Source organism: Protopterus annectens, chromosome 6.part0 (assembly GCF_019279795.1).
Source record: "Protopterus annectens isolate FY-2018-M chromosome 6.part0, PAN1.0, whole genome shotgun sequence".
Classification (NCBI taxonomy): Eukaryota; Metazoa; Chordata; order Ceratodontiformes; family Protopteridae; genus Protopterus; species Protopterus annectens.
Window position 1 is genome coordinate 1,601,220,391 of NC_056737.1, and position 14,638 is coordinate 1,601,235,028.

The 14,638-nt window shown below is 38.7% G+C and overlaps 1 protein-coding gene across 1 annotated transcript in view; it reads left to right on the forward strand.

Annotated features, from left to right (window-relative positions):
- Positions 1-14,638, forward strand: part of TRAF3IP1 (TRAF3 interacting protein 1) — a 2,107,097-nt gene that overhangs the window by 1,700,892 nt on the left and 391,567 nt on the right. The window contains exon 13 of the mRNA XM_044075051.1: positions 7,549-7,625. Coding sequence (XP_043930986.1) covers positions 7,549-7,625 — 77 coding nt within the window. The remainder of the gene's footprint in view (positions 1-7,548; positions 7,626-14,638) is intronic.

Sequence of the window (14,638 nt, forward strand, 5' to 3'; positions counted from 1 at the left end):
TCTGAGCAAACTAAACAAGTTTGTAAAGAAATCAAGATTCCGGATGGTCACGCTTCAGTCCATTTTACCCTTTCTGGGCAAGGACAATTGGATGTGCTCGATAGATCTTCAGGATGCGTACTATCACATAAAAATTCACAGACGCTCCAGAAGATTTCTCCGCTTTCGGCTGGGGACCAGTCACTTCCATTTCAGAGCCCTGCCCTTTGCACTCACTACAGCCCCCAGAGTGTTCACCAAATGTATGGCAGTGGTTACGGCTCACCTGAGACGTCAAGGATTCCAGGTGTTTCCATATCTAGATGACTGGCTCCTCACTGCCACCACCAGGCATCAACTTCTCCAAGTCAGAGATTACACCATTCACATTTGCAGAGGGCTAGTAATTTCTATAAACTTCGAAAAATCTGCCTTGTCGCCTTGTCAATCTATTACTTTTATAGGCGCAAAATTGGACACCGTACAACTTTCAGCAAAGTTAACAGACCAAAGGATCTTGGACATTCAAAGACACGTCCAGGTGATTCTTCTCAGCAACAAAATTCAGGCCAGATTTGCTCTGAAGGTATTGAGTCTTATGGCGGCCGCCATAACACTTCTTCCCCTTGCTCACTTTTACATGCGTCTTCTACAATGGATGCTATTCACCCAATGGTCTTTTCAAAAACTTCCCATGCGTCACGAGATCATACTAACTCCAACTTGCAAAAGGCATCTGACTTGGTGGATATCGTCCCCTCAAGTCCATCAGGGCAGACCTTTTGTTCCTCTTGCCCCGGTTGCCACGGTTACATCGGACGCCTCCCTGATTGGGTGGGGGGGGGGCATTATCAGGGCAGAATGGTCCATGGCACTTGGCAACCTTTCGAATACCATCTGCACTTAAATGTCCTGGAGATGAGAGCGGTGCTTTTAATGTTGCAAGCCCTCAACGACTCTCTTCCCCTGGGAACTATTGCAATCCAAACGGACAATATGTCCGTAGTGTGGTATATCAGCAAACTGGGCGGAACCAAGTCCTATCCACTGTGTCAAGAGGCTGTCAGACTTTGGCAATGGGCAATCTCTTCTCACCGGTTTCTGACAGCAACGCATATCCCCGGGAAATCCAACATCATAGCGGACAGAGTGAGCAGAGCTATTCTCATGCCTCACGAGTGGTCTCTCAAACAATCAGTGGTGGAAGAGATTTTTCAGAAGTGGGGCCTTCCTTGCTGCAACCTTTTCGCTACACCTTAAAACAGCAAATGCCCAGACTTCTTCTCTCTTTTCCCCCTTCCAGGCCATCCCCCCAGAGACGCTCTAACCCAAGACTGGCCCTGGGGACTTCTTTATGCTTTTCCCCCTTTTCCGCTGATACCTCAGCTAATTCAGAAAGCAACCACCTTGAGAGCCAAGTTGATTCTCATTGCCCCTTATTGGCCTCGACAGATATGGTTTCCGTTCCTACATCATTATCTCTTGGTACAGCCATGGCATCTGGACCCGGTTCCAGATCTTCTGACCCACCAGTCGGGTCAACTGCACCAATCCATACTTTCTCTCAACCTCACTGCTTGGTTGCTCCACTTCCATCCTTAGCCAGGCTTCCTATGATTTCTAATCCTGTCCTGGATATCATAGTAGCTTCCCTAAAATCTTGTACTAGAAAGATTTACACTAGTAAATGGCGACGTTTCTCTTTCTGGGCAAAAGCTAGGAACATAGACCTCTATACTGCTCCAATTCATTCGGTATTGGACTTCCTAGCTGAGATTTTTCATTCAGGATCCTCTTCTTCCACAGTGAAAGTTCAACTGGCAGCCATTTCAAATTTTCATATAGGCCTTTTGGACCACAACGTTATGTCACATAAACTTTGCAAGGCATTCATTCGAGATATCTTTTTACTGAAACCTCCGATTAGAGACCCCCCCACCACAGTGGGATCTAAATTTAATTTTAACATCCTTGATTCTTCCCCCTTTCGAACCTGCAGCTGCCTGTTCTTTGAAATTTCTTTCTTGGAAGACACATTTTCTAGTCGCCATTACTTCTGCCAGGAGAGTATCTGAGCTTCATGCTCTCTGCATTCGTCCTCCCTATTTAATATTCCACAAAGATAGGGTATCTCTAAGGACTAATCCGTCTTTCTTACCAAAAGTGGCATCGCAGACGAACCTAAATCAATCCATTGATCTTCCAGTTTTTTGATGTTCACCAACAGCTCAGATATTATCTGGACAAAACTAAACTTTTTAGGAAATCTGATCAACTGTTTCTATCCTATGCAGAGAACAGGAAAGGCCTTCCAGTTTCCAAGGTAAATTTATCCAGATGGCTGTCTTCTGTGATCACTTACATTTATCAGCTCAGAGGCAAAGAGTTGATTTCTAAGCCAAAAGCCCATTCTACCAGAGCTCTAGCTACATCTACAGCTTTTCAAGCTAGACTTCCAATAGACACTATTTGTGCAGCAGCCACATGGGCCTCTCCTCATACCTTTGTTTCACATTACAAATTAGACTTGGCCTCCAGAGACAGAGCGAATTTTGGTTCCACCGTTCTCAAGAGTCTTTTCCATTGAGCCACCCAGGATAGAGGTGCTAGGGACGTGGTCCCATCCAGCAAGAATGAAGGCGAGATTGACAACTTAACATTCAGAAGTTATGTACCTACCATAACGTTCCATGTTAGTTGTCTTCTCTCGCCTTCTTTCTTGCGTCCCGCCCTCCATCCCGCTAGCCTGGTCAGACCGGGAAGATTATGCATCTTCTATTAAGAGGTTATTCCCTTTTCTAGCTGTTCAACTTCTAGTGTCACTAGATTAGGTTGATCCTTTCTAGAGGATTATGATGTTATTTAGTATTGTTATTTTTCTTCCTCCTCTTCAGTTGGAAGAATATATTACTATTTCTTTAGCTACCAAACGAGATCTGGGTAATCTCCGCCTTGCATCATGGGATATAGGGTTGCCTCGAGCTGGTAAAATTAGCTCTTGAGCTTAGCAAGTGCCGAGTCGGAGCCGAGGATCGGCTCCGAACCCATCCAGCAAGAAAGAAGGCGAGAGAAGACAACTAACATGGAACGTTATGGTAGGTACATAACTTCTAATTTCTTTGAATTGGAGACTTTCTGAATCTCCTAAATATATGCTTCTTCTTTTGATATAATTTAATTAGGATAATATTCCCCTACTGAGGGTATCCCAGTGTATTTTTCTTGAGAGTAGAGTCAGAAGTAGTAGTGCTATCAAAAACTTAAAGTAGCTTATTTTCCAACTTCTCAATAACCCAAATCCGTGTCATGACTAGAGTCATCCAGCCATTATAACTGATTTAAAAAAATTTGATCTCATCATAATTAATTATAATTGTATCTTTCAAGTTAAACGGTGTTTATTTCCACAGTGTATATTTCGAAAAGTAAGAAATTATGTCAGATGTTCCCAGTATGGACATATTTCCAAATTCATCTCAAATACAACTGGTTACAATCAGATCCAATATATTCCTATCCCAAATTGGTTCTCTAATAATTTGTGAATTACCATGAAATAATACTAAATCCCTTTCTGTTTTGAGGTAGTTGTATAGTCATCCCAGTTTACTGTAGGGGTAATTCAGGTCATGTTTTGAATAACTTGCCTTTGTCCAGTAAATGATTTTAAATTTTGCAAATAGTTGTAATGTGTGAGAGAACCCATTAATAGGTTTCTATATGTTAGAATAAGCTATAAATTATCTCCATCATGCTGTTCTTTTGAGTGTTTTTTTTTTTCATTTATTGTGTATAGTGATTACTTCAGCTGTAATTGACTACTGCAATAATAATAAAACTTTACCACCATTGTTATTATGCCTCTAACACTCATACGTAGTATTTCCTGGAAATGTTAGTTCAGTTGTATCCCATGCTTCTGTGATAGCTACTAATGATAGATTCTCAACTTTCATAATGCTATTCAGTTTGTGAGTTTTATTTCCAAGACTGTGGGTACTGAAAAAAAAAAAAGACTTTCAGAGCTGAATTATGTCTATAATTTTGTGCTGTAAACAGTTTATTCATCTTAGTTAAAAAAAAAAAAAGCCTTAGCAATTTTTTCACCCTACTGCTAACATAATCTGCACTTTAATAACTGAGATGAAAATTATCTTTGGCAAACATTCAATTATTATACCATAATTCCTACCAAAAAGTCATCAATTTGATTGAATAGATGAAATATATTTTCCATAGCCAAGTGTCGGATAGAATTGCTTTGGTAAAAAAACAATCATTTATTCTATTTGATGGAAAATTTTCACTAAAAACCACTTCTGTTTTAGGAGATTCAAGCAATTTATAATGTCTGGTACACCATTTTTCATATAGTTACTGGGATATAATGAAGATCATTTACACCGTTATGAATAAATGTATGTTTATAAAAATAACCCACCTGCCCAATTTACAAATTAAATAAGGAATATCAGTTTTAAGCCTGATAATGCTGAGATGCTTATCCTCATTTTATTTCTTTCACTTAATTTTTTTGCACATTTAAGATTAAAACAGTGCTAGCTTTTCTATTTAAAGTATGGAAATTTGAGTTGGTTGCATCATGATTGACATTAATCATAATACTATAAGAGTGAATATTATTTGCTCCAAGTTGAATAAATTCTAATTCAGGTTTGTTTGATAATCTTCATATGACTCTACCCTTTATTTTATGATAATAATACTTCTGAGTCATATTACTGACTTGGACGTCATTGTTACTTTTTGGGTACCCTGGACATGTGGTCTGTCAAGTTTGTAAAAAAAAAAATATATAATAATATCCCCCACATTCCTGAGACTGTATAAAAGTATGTAAGTCAGAGAGATCATTCAGAGGATTTTCTTACTAATAGAGACTGCTTCTTTCAGATGCTAATTGTCTGTACCAAGAGAGAATTAGTAAAAAGTTTACCTTGAAACACGATCTAATGACAGCGTGTTCATTTTACTTTTTTTACCTTAAAGATATAGATACACAAAGTTTCCTTTTCCTAAAATTAAGTGCATTCACTGAATTTTTAATAATCTTTTTTCTTTTAACTTTTTGCTGCTGTACTAAAAGTCAGTGATTTCTTAGAAATGTTTGTTACTTTTAATGTATAATGTATTGGTGACATTGATTTAGTAAACCAGTCAATCTCACTTGACTGTATAGAAACATGAGTATTAATATGTGAAATGCTATTAGTGGCTCTATATTAGCACAATCATTTTCATCATCTGAATCACTGGTACTTATATTCATAAGTGAGTTATTTTCCCTGTTGACAAGTGATTTAATACACTGTTTAAACCCATCTTTATTGAAGTCAGATGTGTCCTCTTTCTAAGGCTCTAGTTCATAAAGATATCCCATTTCTACATGAACAATATTTAATATTATCAGATAGTTTATGCTCAACTATGTTACACAGCTATTCAATCTTAACACAGTTTGGGCACACAGAATTGGTGTGATTATTTGTTTTCTTAAAAACTCTACAATTTGAACACTGTACCAAAAACTTATACTTAATTAAATCTTCAAAAGTGTATCTATTTAAATTGTCCATATTTACTATGAAATAATTTTTAATTAAACTTGTTTAACAGACAAATAATAGGAACAATAATTAATACCAGAAATAATGTACAATTTCAGACAGTCAAGAAGAACAGGTTACTGCTTAATTTCAAGAATGACCAAAATAAAATAATAATCAAACTACGGAGCTATCAAGTCATATAAATAACAATTATTACTAGGTATGTAGCATAAGTTCATTCAGACCATTCAAAAGGCAATATATGAGCAACAAATTTAGTATATGAGTAGGAAAATGAATGTAAAATATAAAACTTATAAAAACTGCAGAAATTATGTTTACTTTACCAAGTCAGTAACAGTAATTCTTGTGATTATCAAGTCCTACTCCAGTGCAAAGTTAACGCAAAGCTGACTGGCTAAAAAAAAATGTCAACAAAATTAAATGTATGTCAAGCAATCATAAACTAGCTGTGTTATTGATACAAATGAATACAACCCCAATTCAGCAAACATGCAAATGAAAATGTATGCAGATTACTAGTAAATACTAAATTGATTAATATCTAATTAATGTAGACTTTAATGGAATGTCACAATAGAACTGATCTTAGAAGCCATGCTTAATAGAGAAAACATAGAACTTAAAATGATATTCTAACAGTAATGCCTAAAGAATATAGTAGTGGTGGTTTTATTGTCTATAGTACAGTGTGTTATAAATAAGAGCTTAAAGAAAAAAAATGATCAGATACTATTCACTTGGTCACACAGGATCACTGACTCGCACAAAGACATGTAAAGCATGTATTTGTGTCTTCATGTCAATACTCACATTCCTATGTACACTCATGTAGGATGCTTTTTTAATTCAGTGGCTTCTTATTATTGACTAGGAAGTCCTTCAGTTACAAAAAACACTAGACCACCAGGAGCAGAAAAATGTGCTCCCTGCAGCTTTAAAAAGACTGAGGAGAGCGCATAATTTAAAGAAGAAGAAAAAAAAAACAGTACTTTCTCTTTATCTGAAGAAGAGAGGACAGGAAGCACAAAATAAAATAAAATTAGCTGTTTGTTTTCACAAAATGTCAGATAAGCATCTGCTTTTAGAATATGCTTTTTGAAGTGTAAGGGCTGCTTTTGATTAGCTTGGAAGCCTTTCAGTCACACACAAAGCACTTCCACTTAACAGCAAAATGTCATTCCCATGTCTTTAAAAAGACTGTGGTGAGCACATAAAGTAAAGAAGAAACAGTACTTTCTTGTTATCCTGAACAGTAGGGGAAGTACAAAATAAAATCAAAATTAGCTGTTTGCTTTCACAAAACTATCAGACAGGTAACTTGTAACTTCAGATCCTTGCGGGATGTATTTCTTTTTAGGGCCATCTGCATGTAATAGACTCTTTAGATAACATGTTCTCTAGCCATTGTGTTAAGAAACTCAGGCAAATTTGTATTTTTAATTTTCTGTCATTGTTATGTGATTCATTTTGGGGTCTATATTACATTAATGAATGCTTAAATGTTCGAATCTCTAAAGGTCGAACTTTAGAGATCGAACATTTAAGTGTTCAAAAATGTAATAAAGAAAGAAAAAAAAAAGGTAATCTGAAAGGGTTTTAGCAGGGGGACAAGCCCCCCCTGCACCCCCCACACCCCCCTTACTGAAATAAACCAACTCCGAGATTGCACTTCAGTGCACGGCAGAGCGGAAACGGGAAATTTACCATTCCCTACACTGTAGTGTGATCTTGGAGTTGGTATATTTAAGTAGCGGGGGGTGCAGGGGGGGCTTGCCCTCCTGCTTATACCCTTTAGTTTTTTTTTTTGTTTTAGTTTTATTTTTTTTTTTTAATTTTTAAAGATATTCGAACACTTAACTGTTCGATCTCTAAAGGTCGGCCTTTAGAGATTCGAACATTTAAGCATTCGTTTATCTAATATAGACCCTAATTTTGATAGTTATAAAATACTAATGCAAGCCTTTTATTTCTGCAGGTGGACTTGTCAAGAAGATTTTAAAAACAAAGAAAGATTATGAAACAACTCATTCATTACCAGTGTCAAAAGAGCAGGTATGTTTTTATGCAGGTGTTAATATGCAGCTACTGTTTAGGTCTTAAGTGCTTTTATGTGGTTACTGCTTTCACAGTCAGTGTGTATTTCAGTGCAGCCCAACTGAATGAGGCCATTCTGTTGAACAGGTTTGTTGGTAGGAACTCCTTAACTTAGCCCAAGATGTATAACCTTGAATAAGGTTATATTAGTAAATGGGTTGTTAGAGCTTGCATTGCCCCACTTCATCCAAGTTATTATTTTTTATTTTTTATTATTTTTTAACCTGTTCACTGAAATAATCTCATTTGGTTAGTTTTCACAAAAAAAACTGTATCACTGATACATACCAGATAAACACGTTTATTATTTTTCCTTATCCATACTATTCTTCATGCAGTTGGATCATTATCCTGTTTTTTTTTCTTTTGGTAAGCAGTATTAATAAGTGTGCTAAAAATAGATGGAATAACGCATAAAGGTATTCAGAGCTGGACTTCTGCTATGGAAAAAACCTAGTGAGCTGCTCTCCTGTTGGAGGAACTTATAAAGCTCAAAAAGCTCCCGTAATTAAAACTATACAAAGTGTATTACATTGATGTTGCGTAAGTACATTGAGAGACTGAGTGTTTATTAAATCATAAGTCAGTCACAATCACAGCCCTTAAGGGGAAATAACATACCTAACACACTAGTAATAGGTGACTCAATAGTCAGGCACACTGACGCCCTACTTACTAGGCTGGAGAAGGAGAGGGTTACTGTTAGCTACCTGTCGGGATCCAGAATCCGCCACATAACACAAGCACTGAGGTCACTCCAGAACAAGTACAAATATGACTCTGTCATTGTTCATGTTGGTGTCAGTGACCTGAGACGTACCTCCCTGGACTTAATGAAAAGAGACATGGAAGGGCTCTCTGATCATGTAACCCAGGTGAGTATGACTCTGACCCTGAGAAGCATCCTGCCCTCACTAAGAATGATACCTCAATATAAAGAAAAAAATGATCAATTTCAACAATTGGCTAAGCTTCTGGTGTCATTCAAAGGAGATCCGGTGTCTGTCAGCATGGGATGACATGCTCGACAAGCCGCATTGCTTTGCAAGAGACGGCTTGCACCTGTCACCCCTTGGCTTTCGAATACTGGCCAAGGCTCTTGCCACCCCCATAGTGCCTTTTTTAGGCAAGGCTCAAAATTCAAACCCACCTCCATAAACAGCACAAGTAAAAAAAATGAAGTTTATGCTACTCAACTCCAGGAGTTTAAATCTCAAAATGCATGTGCTCGAAGCACTCCTATGTATGGAGAACGTCGACATCTGTGCAGTAACTGAAACGTGGTTCAAGGTTCCAGAGAGCACTCCAGCACTACTGGGCTATAACTCATACCACACATTTCAGCCACAGAACATGGACCGAAACACAAAAGGAGGGGGTTTACCATATTCATTAAGGATACCCACACCTCCAGGTTAGTGGCACAGCATGAAACCTCTGAGATCATCCATGTGCAGCTAACATCAGGCAAATCTGCAATGCAAATTGTGGCCTGCTACAGATCACCCTCCATGACCCAGGACCACCACTCCGCCTTTCTGGAGACACTGGAAAACATGAAAGTCCTACCAAACACACTGATATTGGGTGATTTCAATTACCCTACCGTTAACTGGGAAAACTACTTGAGTACAAGCTCCCAGGCTCAGCACTTCCTGGAATTTATCAACTCAAATGCCCTGGATCAGCTGGTAAACTCCCCTACCAGAGGCCACAACATATTGGACCTGGTCATCACCAACATGGGCGACAGGTGTTCCGTACCAGAGGTCAACCCATCACTGGTTAAATCAGACCATAAACTAATCACCCTGGATGTCCACACTCCACCACCATCCCCAACCAAGGAAACCACAGTGAAAAACTTTTCTAAAGCAAACTTCACCTTACTTAAGGCAGAGGTGGTAAGATTCACAGCCCCCATGCTAAAAGATAACACTGCCCAAGATGCAGAATGCTTTACAATTGCACTCTATGAGCACCTACAAGGATGCATGGATCATGCCATCCCTAGCAAAACCAAGACTCACTCCCCTAAGAAAAGGAAACCAGTCTGGTGGACCCCTGCCATAAACAGGTTATACAACAAAAGGAGGAAAGTAGTTCAGGAAAAAAGCAAATCACAAGAAGGAAAGACATACCTGATCATTATCAGTAAGAAACTAAGGTCCCTCATAAAATCATCCAAGGCTAACTTCGAAAGAAAAATAGCCAAGGATTCAAAAGATAACCACAAAGCCTTCTTTAGCTATGTCAAGAATCTAAGTGGCAACTCACAGATATGCCCTGAGCTAGTGCAAAATAGCACAAAATATACTGAACCTACTGATATTGCCAACATCCTGGCAGATAGATTCACTGCAAACTTCACCTACCCCTCACCTTCAAAAGGACCCACAACAATACCGGAAAAGTGTACTGTCCCGGAAGTCACAGAAGCACAGGTAAAAACAGCCCTTTCAAAAGCCAAAAACACAGCATCAATGGGGCCAGATGGTGTCCCAGGCTGCATCTTGCATGAACTACAGAACTAACTAACCCCCCACCTAAACACGCTGTTCAACCTCAGCCTCTCCACAGGCTATGGGCCCATAGAATGGTGCACAGCAATGGTTATTCTGCTCCACAAAGGAGGGGTCACAACTGACCCTGGTAACTATTGCCCTGGTAACTATCACCCCATAAGCCTGACTAGCCTGGTCTGTAAGGCTATGGAGCGCATCATCATGGATCTCATTAACAAAGACATTGGGAACCTCCAAACACTTGATCCGACTCAGTTCAGCTTTGTTAAGGTTAGATCATGCCTACTAAACCTGGTTGACTTCTTTGAGACAGTCACCAAGGCCATAGACGAGGGAAAGGTGGTTCACACAGCCTACCTTGATCTCGCCAAGGCATTCAACACCATTCCTCACTCAGGTATTATAGAAAAACTCACCAGCCTGAACATAAACCCCTACGTCACAAGATGGGTTGCCAATTGGCTTACAGACAGAACTCACATGGTAAGAATAGCGGGCTCCAACTCTGACTAAACCAGTCACAAGTGGTGTCCCGCAAGGCTCGGTTCTGGGACCTCTACTGTTCGAAATATATTTTTCAGAAGTACAGGCAAACACAGGAGGACTATGGCTAACCAAGTTTGCCAATGACTGCAAACTGGGAGCCATAATTGACTCTCCGGCTTACATGGACATCCTTGAAAAAGGCCTTATTGAGACAGACACCTGGTGTCAAAGTCATGGCCTCAAGCTAAATGCCAAAAAATGCATAGTCATCCCGTTTGAGAAAAACAGAACACTCACGAAATACCACATAGGCGGCAGCCCCGTTAATACAGAAGAGGTAATAAGAGATCTGGGGACCCAGGTAGATAGTAATCTCTCCTTTGACAGTCATATTGCCAAAGTAGTTAGGAAATCCTTCTATGTGGCCCATCTAATTACTAAGGGGCTTGTATCTAGAAATAAAGAGGTTATAGTGCCCCTCTACTCGTCACTCATCAGACCCATCATAGAGTACAATGCCCCATTTGGGATGTACCTCACAAGACACTTCCAACAGCTGGAAAGACCACAAAAGCACCTCACCAAGAGGATTACTGGCCTCAAACATATCCTAAGCAGCCGGACTGAAAAAACTCCGGCTGTACTCAGTGACATATCGCTTACTTGGAGGTGATCTCTGCCTGACTTACAAAGCCATGTCCAACTCAGAATTGATGGACATGCTCCACCTAAAGAAATCCAAGTCGCTGAGAGCCACGCGCTCTAGTGAGCTAAACCTTGCCACAACAATAAATAGAACATGCTGGTGGGATAGATTCCTGTCACAGAGACTCCCCATGCTTTAGAACAAAATTCTTAACTACATTAGGCAGAGCCCCTCACTGACACTCTTCAAGAGAAGCCTTGACGAGTGGATGGGTAACAGAAAATACACCCCTGGGATCACTTCATTGGCTCTGCTTGACAGGGGATCAGTTAATTAATCAATGGGGTGGCGAAAGCCGACACACTCTGGCTAGGCTTATACATGCCCTCGGGCAGATAGCCTAGTACCTACCTATGAACCTATGAACCTAGGACTGGGAAAGAATCAGATTAATAAGGCAGCAGCCATGTTGCCAAAGTAAGCATCAAGAAAATACTTATTCAGCTGCCATGAGTAATGAAGGCAGAAATGAGGAGTTTGAGGTTACCTTTGTAGTAACACTCAAGACAAAAACTGATGACTCCAAGATTAGGAGAATATATAAATGAGAATGTGAAGAAGGCACAAGGGATGGATTATAACCTGATTGATCATTGGGATGCAGTTCAGCTACTAATTCATGAGAATAAGGAGATATAGTTGAAGCTCTCAGCTTCCGGAACTGAAATCAACTTGCCAGAAAACACCCCGTTAGATCATGAAGGATATGGCTAGAAAGAAAAAAGCTCTGTCTAAGGTGGTAGAGGAACAAGATCATCTGGGACACATAAATAAGCTACTTTCCATATGGACACATACCTCAGAAATGGAGATTAAATTAGAAAAAGGGCACTGAACTAATTGGGTTCCTTGTCACCCTGGAACAAGGAACCCAAGGCAAGTTCTTTTTCATTTTGAGTGATTGGCTAAAATGGAGCATATCTTATTGCTACTGTGGAAGCTGGTTCCAGATGGTTATATGGTGAAAATTGGGTATTCATAGATCAGGTATACTCCGGTAACTCAGAGAAGTATAGCTTTCCTACCTCTGATAAAAAGGTGTAGAGTAAAGAGTAGACAATTCCATTTATGTACTCAGCCAACTTTGAAATATTTCTTTGAGGAAGTTCAAAGATATCTGTGGATCCCACAGAGACTGTGCGAGCCCTTAAAACAATCCCAGCCACTCAGCACCATATAAACAAATGGGAAGATAAGTAGATGTCCAGGACAACTCCTGAATTAAGAACCAGGATCCAAAGGCATGGATTCATGGAGCAAGACAGCTTTTCCCACTTTCCAGTCTCTGCCAGCTGCTGAACTAGCAAGGCATTTTAGAAGACGAGTTCAGGAAAGGAAGGGGCAAGAGAACGTGATGATAAATTTGTGGATTGTCAACTCAAGTAAGTGACTGCTGAAAAAAATCTATTGACTCATTTGGGAATATAAGTTGGTGTAGACTTCCAGACTAAAAATATGAGTAAAGGAAATGATTTTGCAGTAAACAGAGAGAGACTTGAAATTAAATAATAGACTATGCAGAAAAAATCATAAAAATAATAAAGAGATCTGAATTGATAAAGAGATTAGGAGATAGATATAGCAGAGATGATTTAGGTTTTGCTTCAGTAAGTTAAAGCTGTGTAAGTTATGGGGCTCTGAGGCAGTCAGCAGTATTTAAGAGTGCATTACAATGAGTGAGGACTTCATTAAAAAGAGTGGAACATGTTAGCTGAAATACAAATTTTGAGAAGCAAACAGTTGGGGCTGAAAGACTTGACATCAAAGAGGAAGGGGAAACATTATAGTGTCACTAGATGATAAGAAGTATGAGTAGTAATGGGCTAAAGTATTGTTCACAAGAGATATAGTAGCTGTGAGTTGATGGGTGCAGGTATTTTGCCTGGAGATTCCCTTGAACAAGTAGATCCCACAAGGCTGATGCTGTGCAAAATGGTAGTAGTAGTGCCAGTTTGTAATGATTATGACTGCTGTGCACCATCACTGTATAAGTAAGACAAAATGTGAAATGGAAAAAGGAGTACAGGTGGGTTTTAGAATTGACATTTTGCATAGAAGCAATGGAGAGAAAACTGTGATGGTGTGATATTAATCTGTAGTGAATATATAAAACACGTGTTAGTATTAAGTATATAGAATAGGGATTACATCTGCTAGATAATAGAAAGAGTGAAGTGGAAAATATCTGTCATGTTTCATTGTAGAGAGTAAAGAGGAGATGGAGAGAGACAGAAGCAATCAATACAGTATAACTTTATAAGAAAAGTTAAATAAACTGTAGCAAACAGTACAAATGTGTCATCCTGTAGTGAAAAAGCAAATCAGTATTTGACTGTATGAAAATTACATTTGTGTGTGTTCCTTTTCTTCTGCTTGAAGCTGTCAAATTGATTACTTAATATTTGACTTTTCCCAAATTAATGAATAAGGGCAAATGAATACAGTCCATGATTCATGAACACATTGACATTGAGCAGACATAAACATAAAATTCTGAGCCTATAAACAGTATGATATATATGTGTATACACACACACACACACATATATATATATATATATATATATATATATATATATATAAAATTAATGGAAGCTTAAGAATGTAACATTAAAAGATATTGTCTGTTGTATCAAGTTAATGTTCAATTTAAATTGTCTTAAATGAGAGATGTAGCAATACCAGCTATGTATTTATGTTGTCAATTTGATAGATGCAAGCAATATAGTAATGCAGTCAGTGAAGCAAATAGAATTTACAATTAACCTAAGATGTAAGGAAGACAGTAGTAATGCAATATGAAAGTTTTTACTGTCACAAGAAGTATAAGAAATGTATTAAGAGGAGTGAATGAGTGAGAACAGAAATAAGAAGTGGGGGAGTACTCTGGAAAAAAAATAAAGAATCACTCTGGCGGGAGTGAGAAGCCACAGTCAGTCTCTGATACAATATTGTTGTGACTGCTTATTAGGTGGGCAGAAGCTGTGGGTTGAAATTGAGCTGGGGGAAGAGATTCCCAACGTGAAAGGGACAAAAATAGTGCAAATAGTTGCACAGGTTTGTGTTTCAATGAGTACAAATAAGAAAACAGCAGAGAAGGAGAAGAGGAAGAAATGACAGAGGAAGCTACAATAAAGGGGTGGGATAAAAGAAGGATATACCCTTGAATAAGATTCTTCAGTGAAGGTTACAAATGAAAAGAGCAAAAGAGGGGTTAGATGTACTGAGCTGCAAAACTGGCTACAACATTGCCA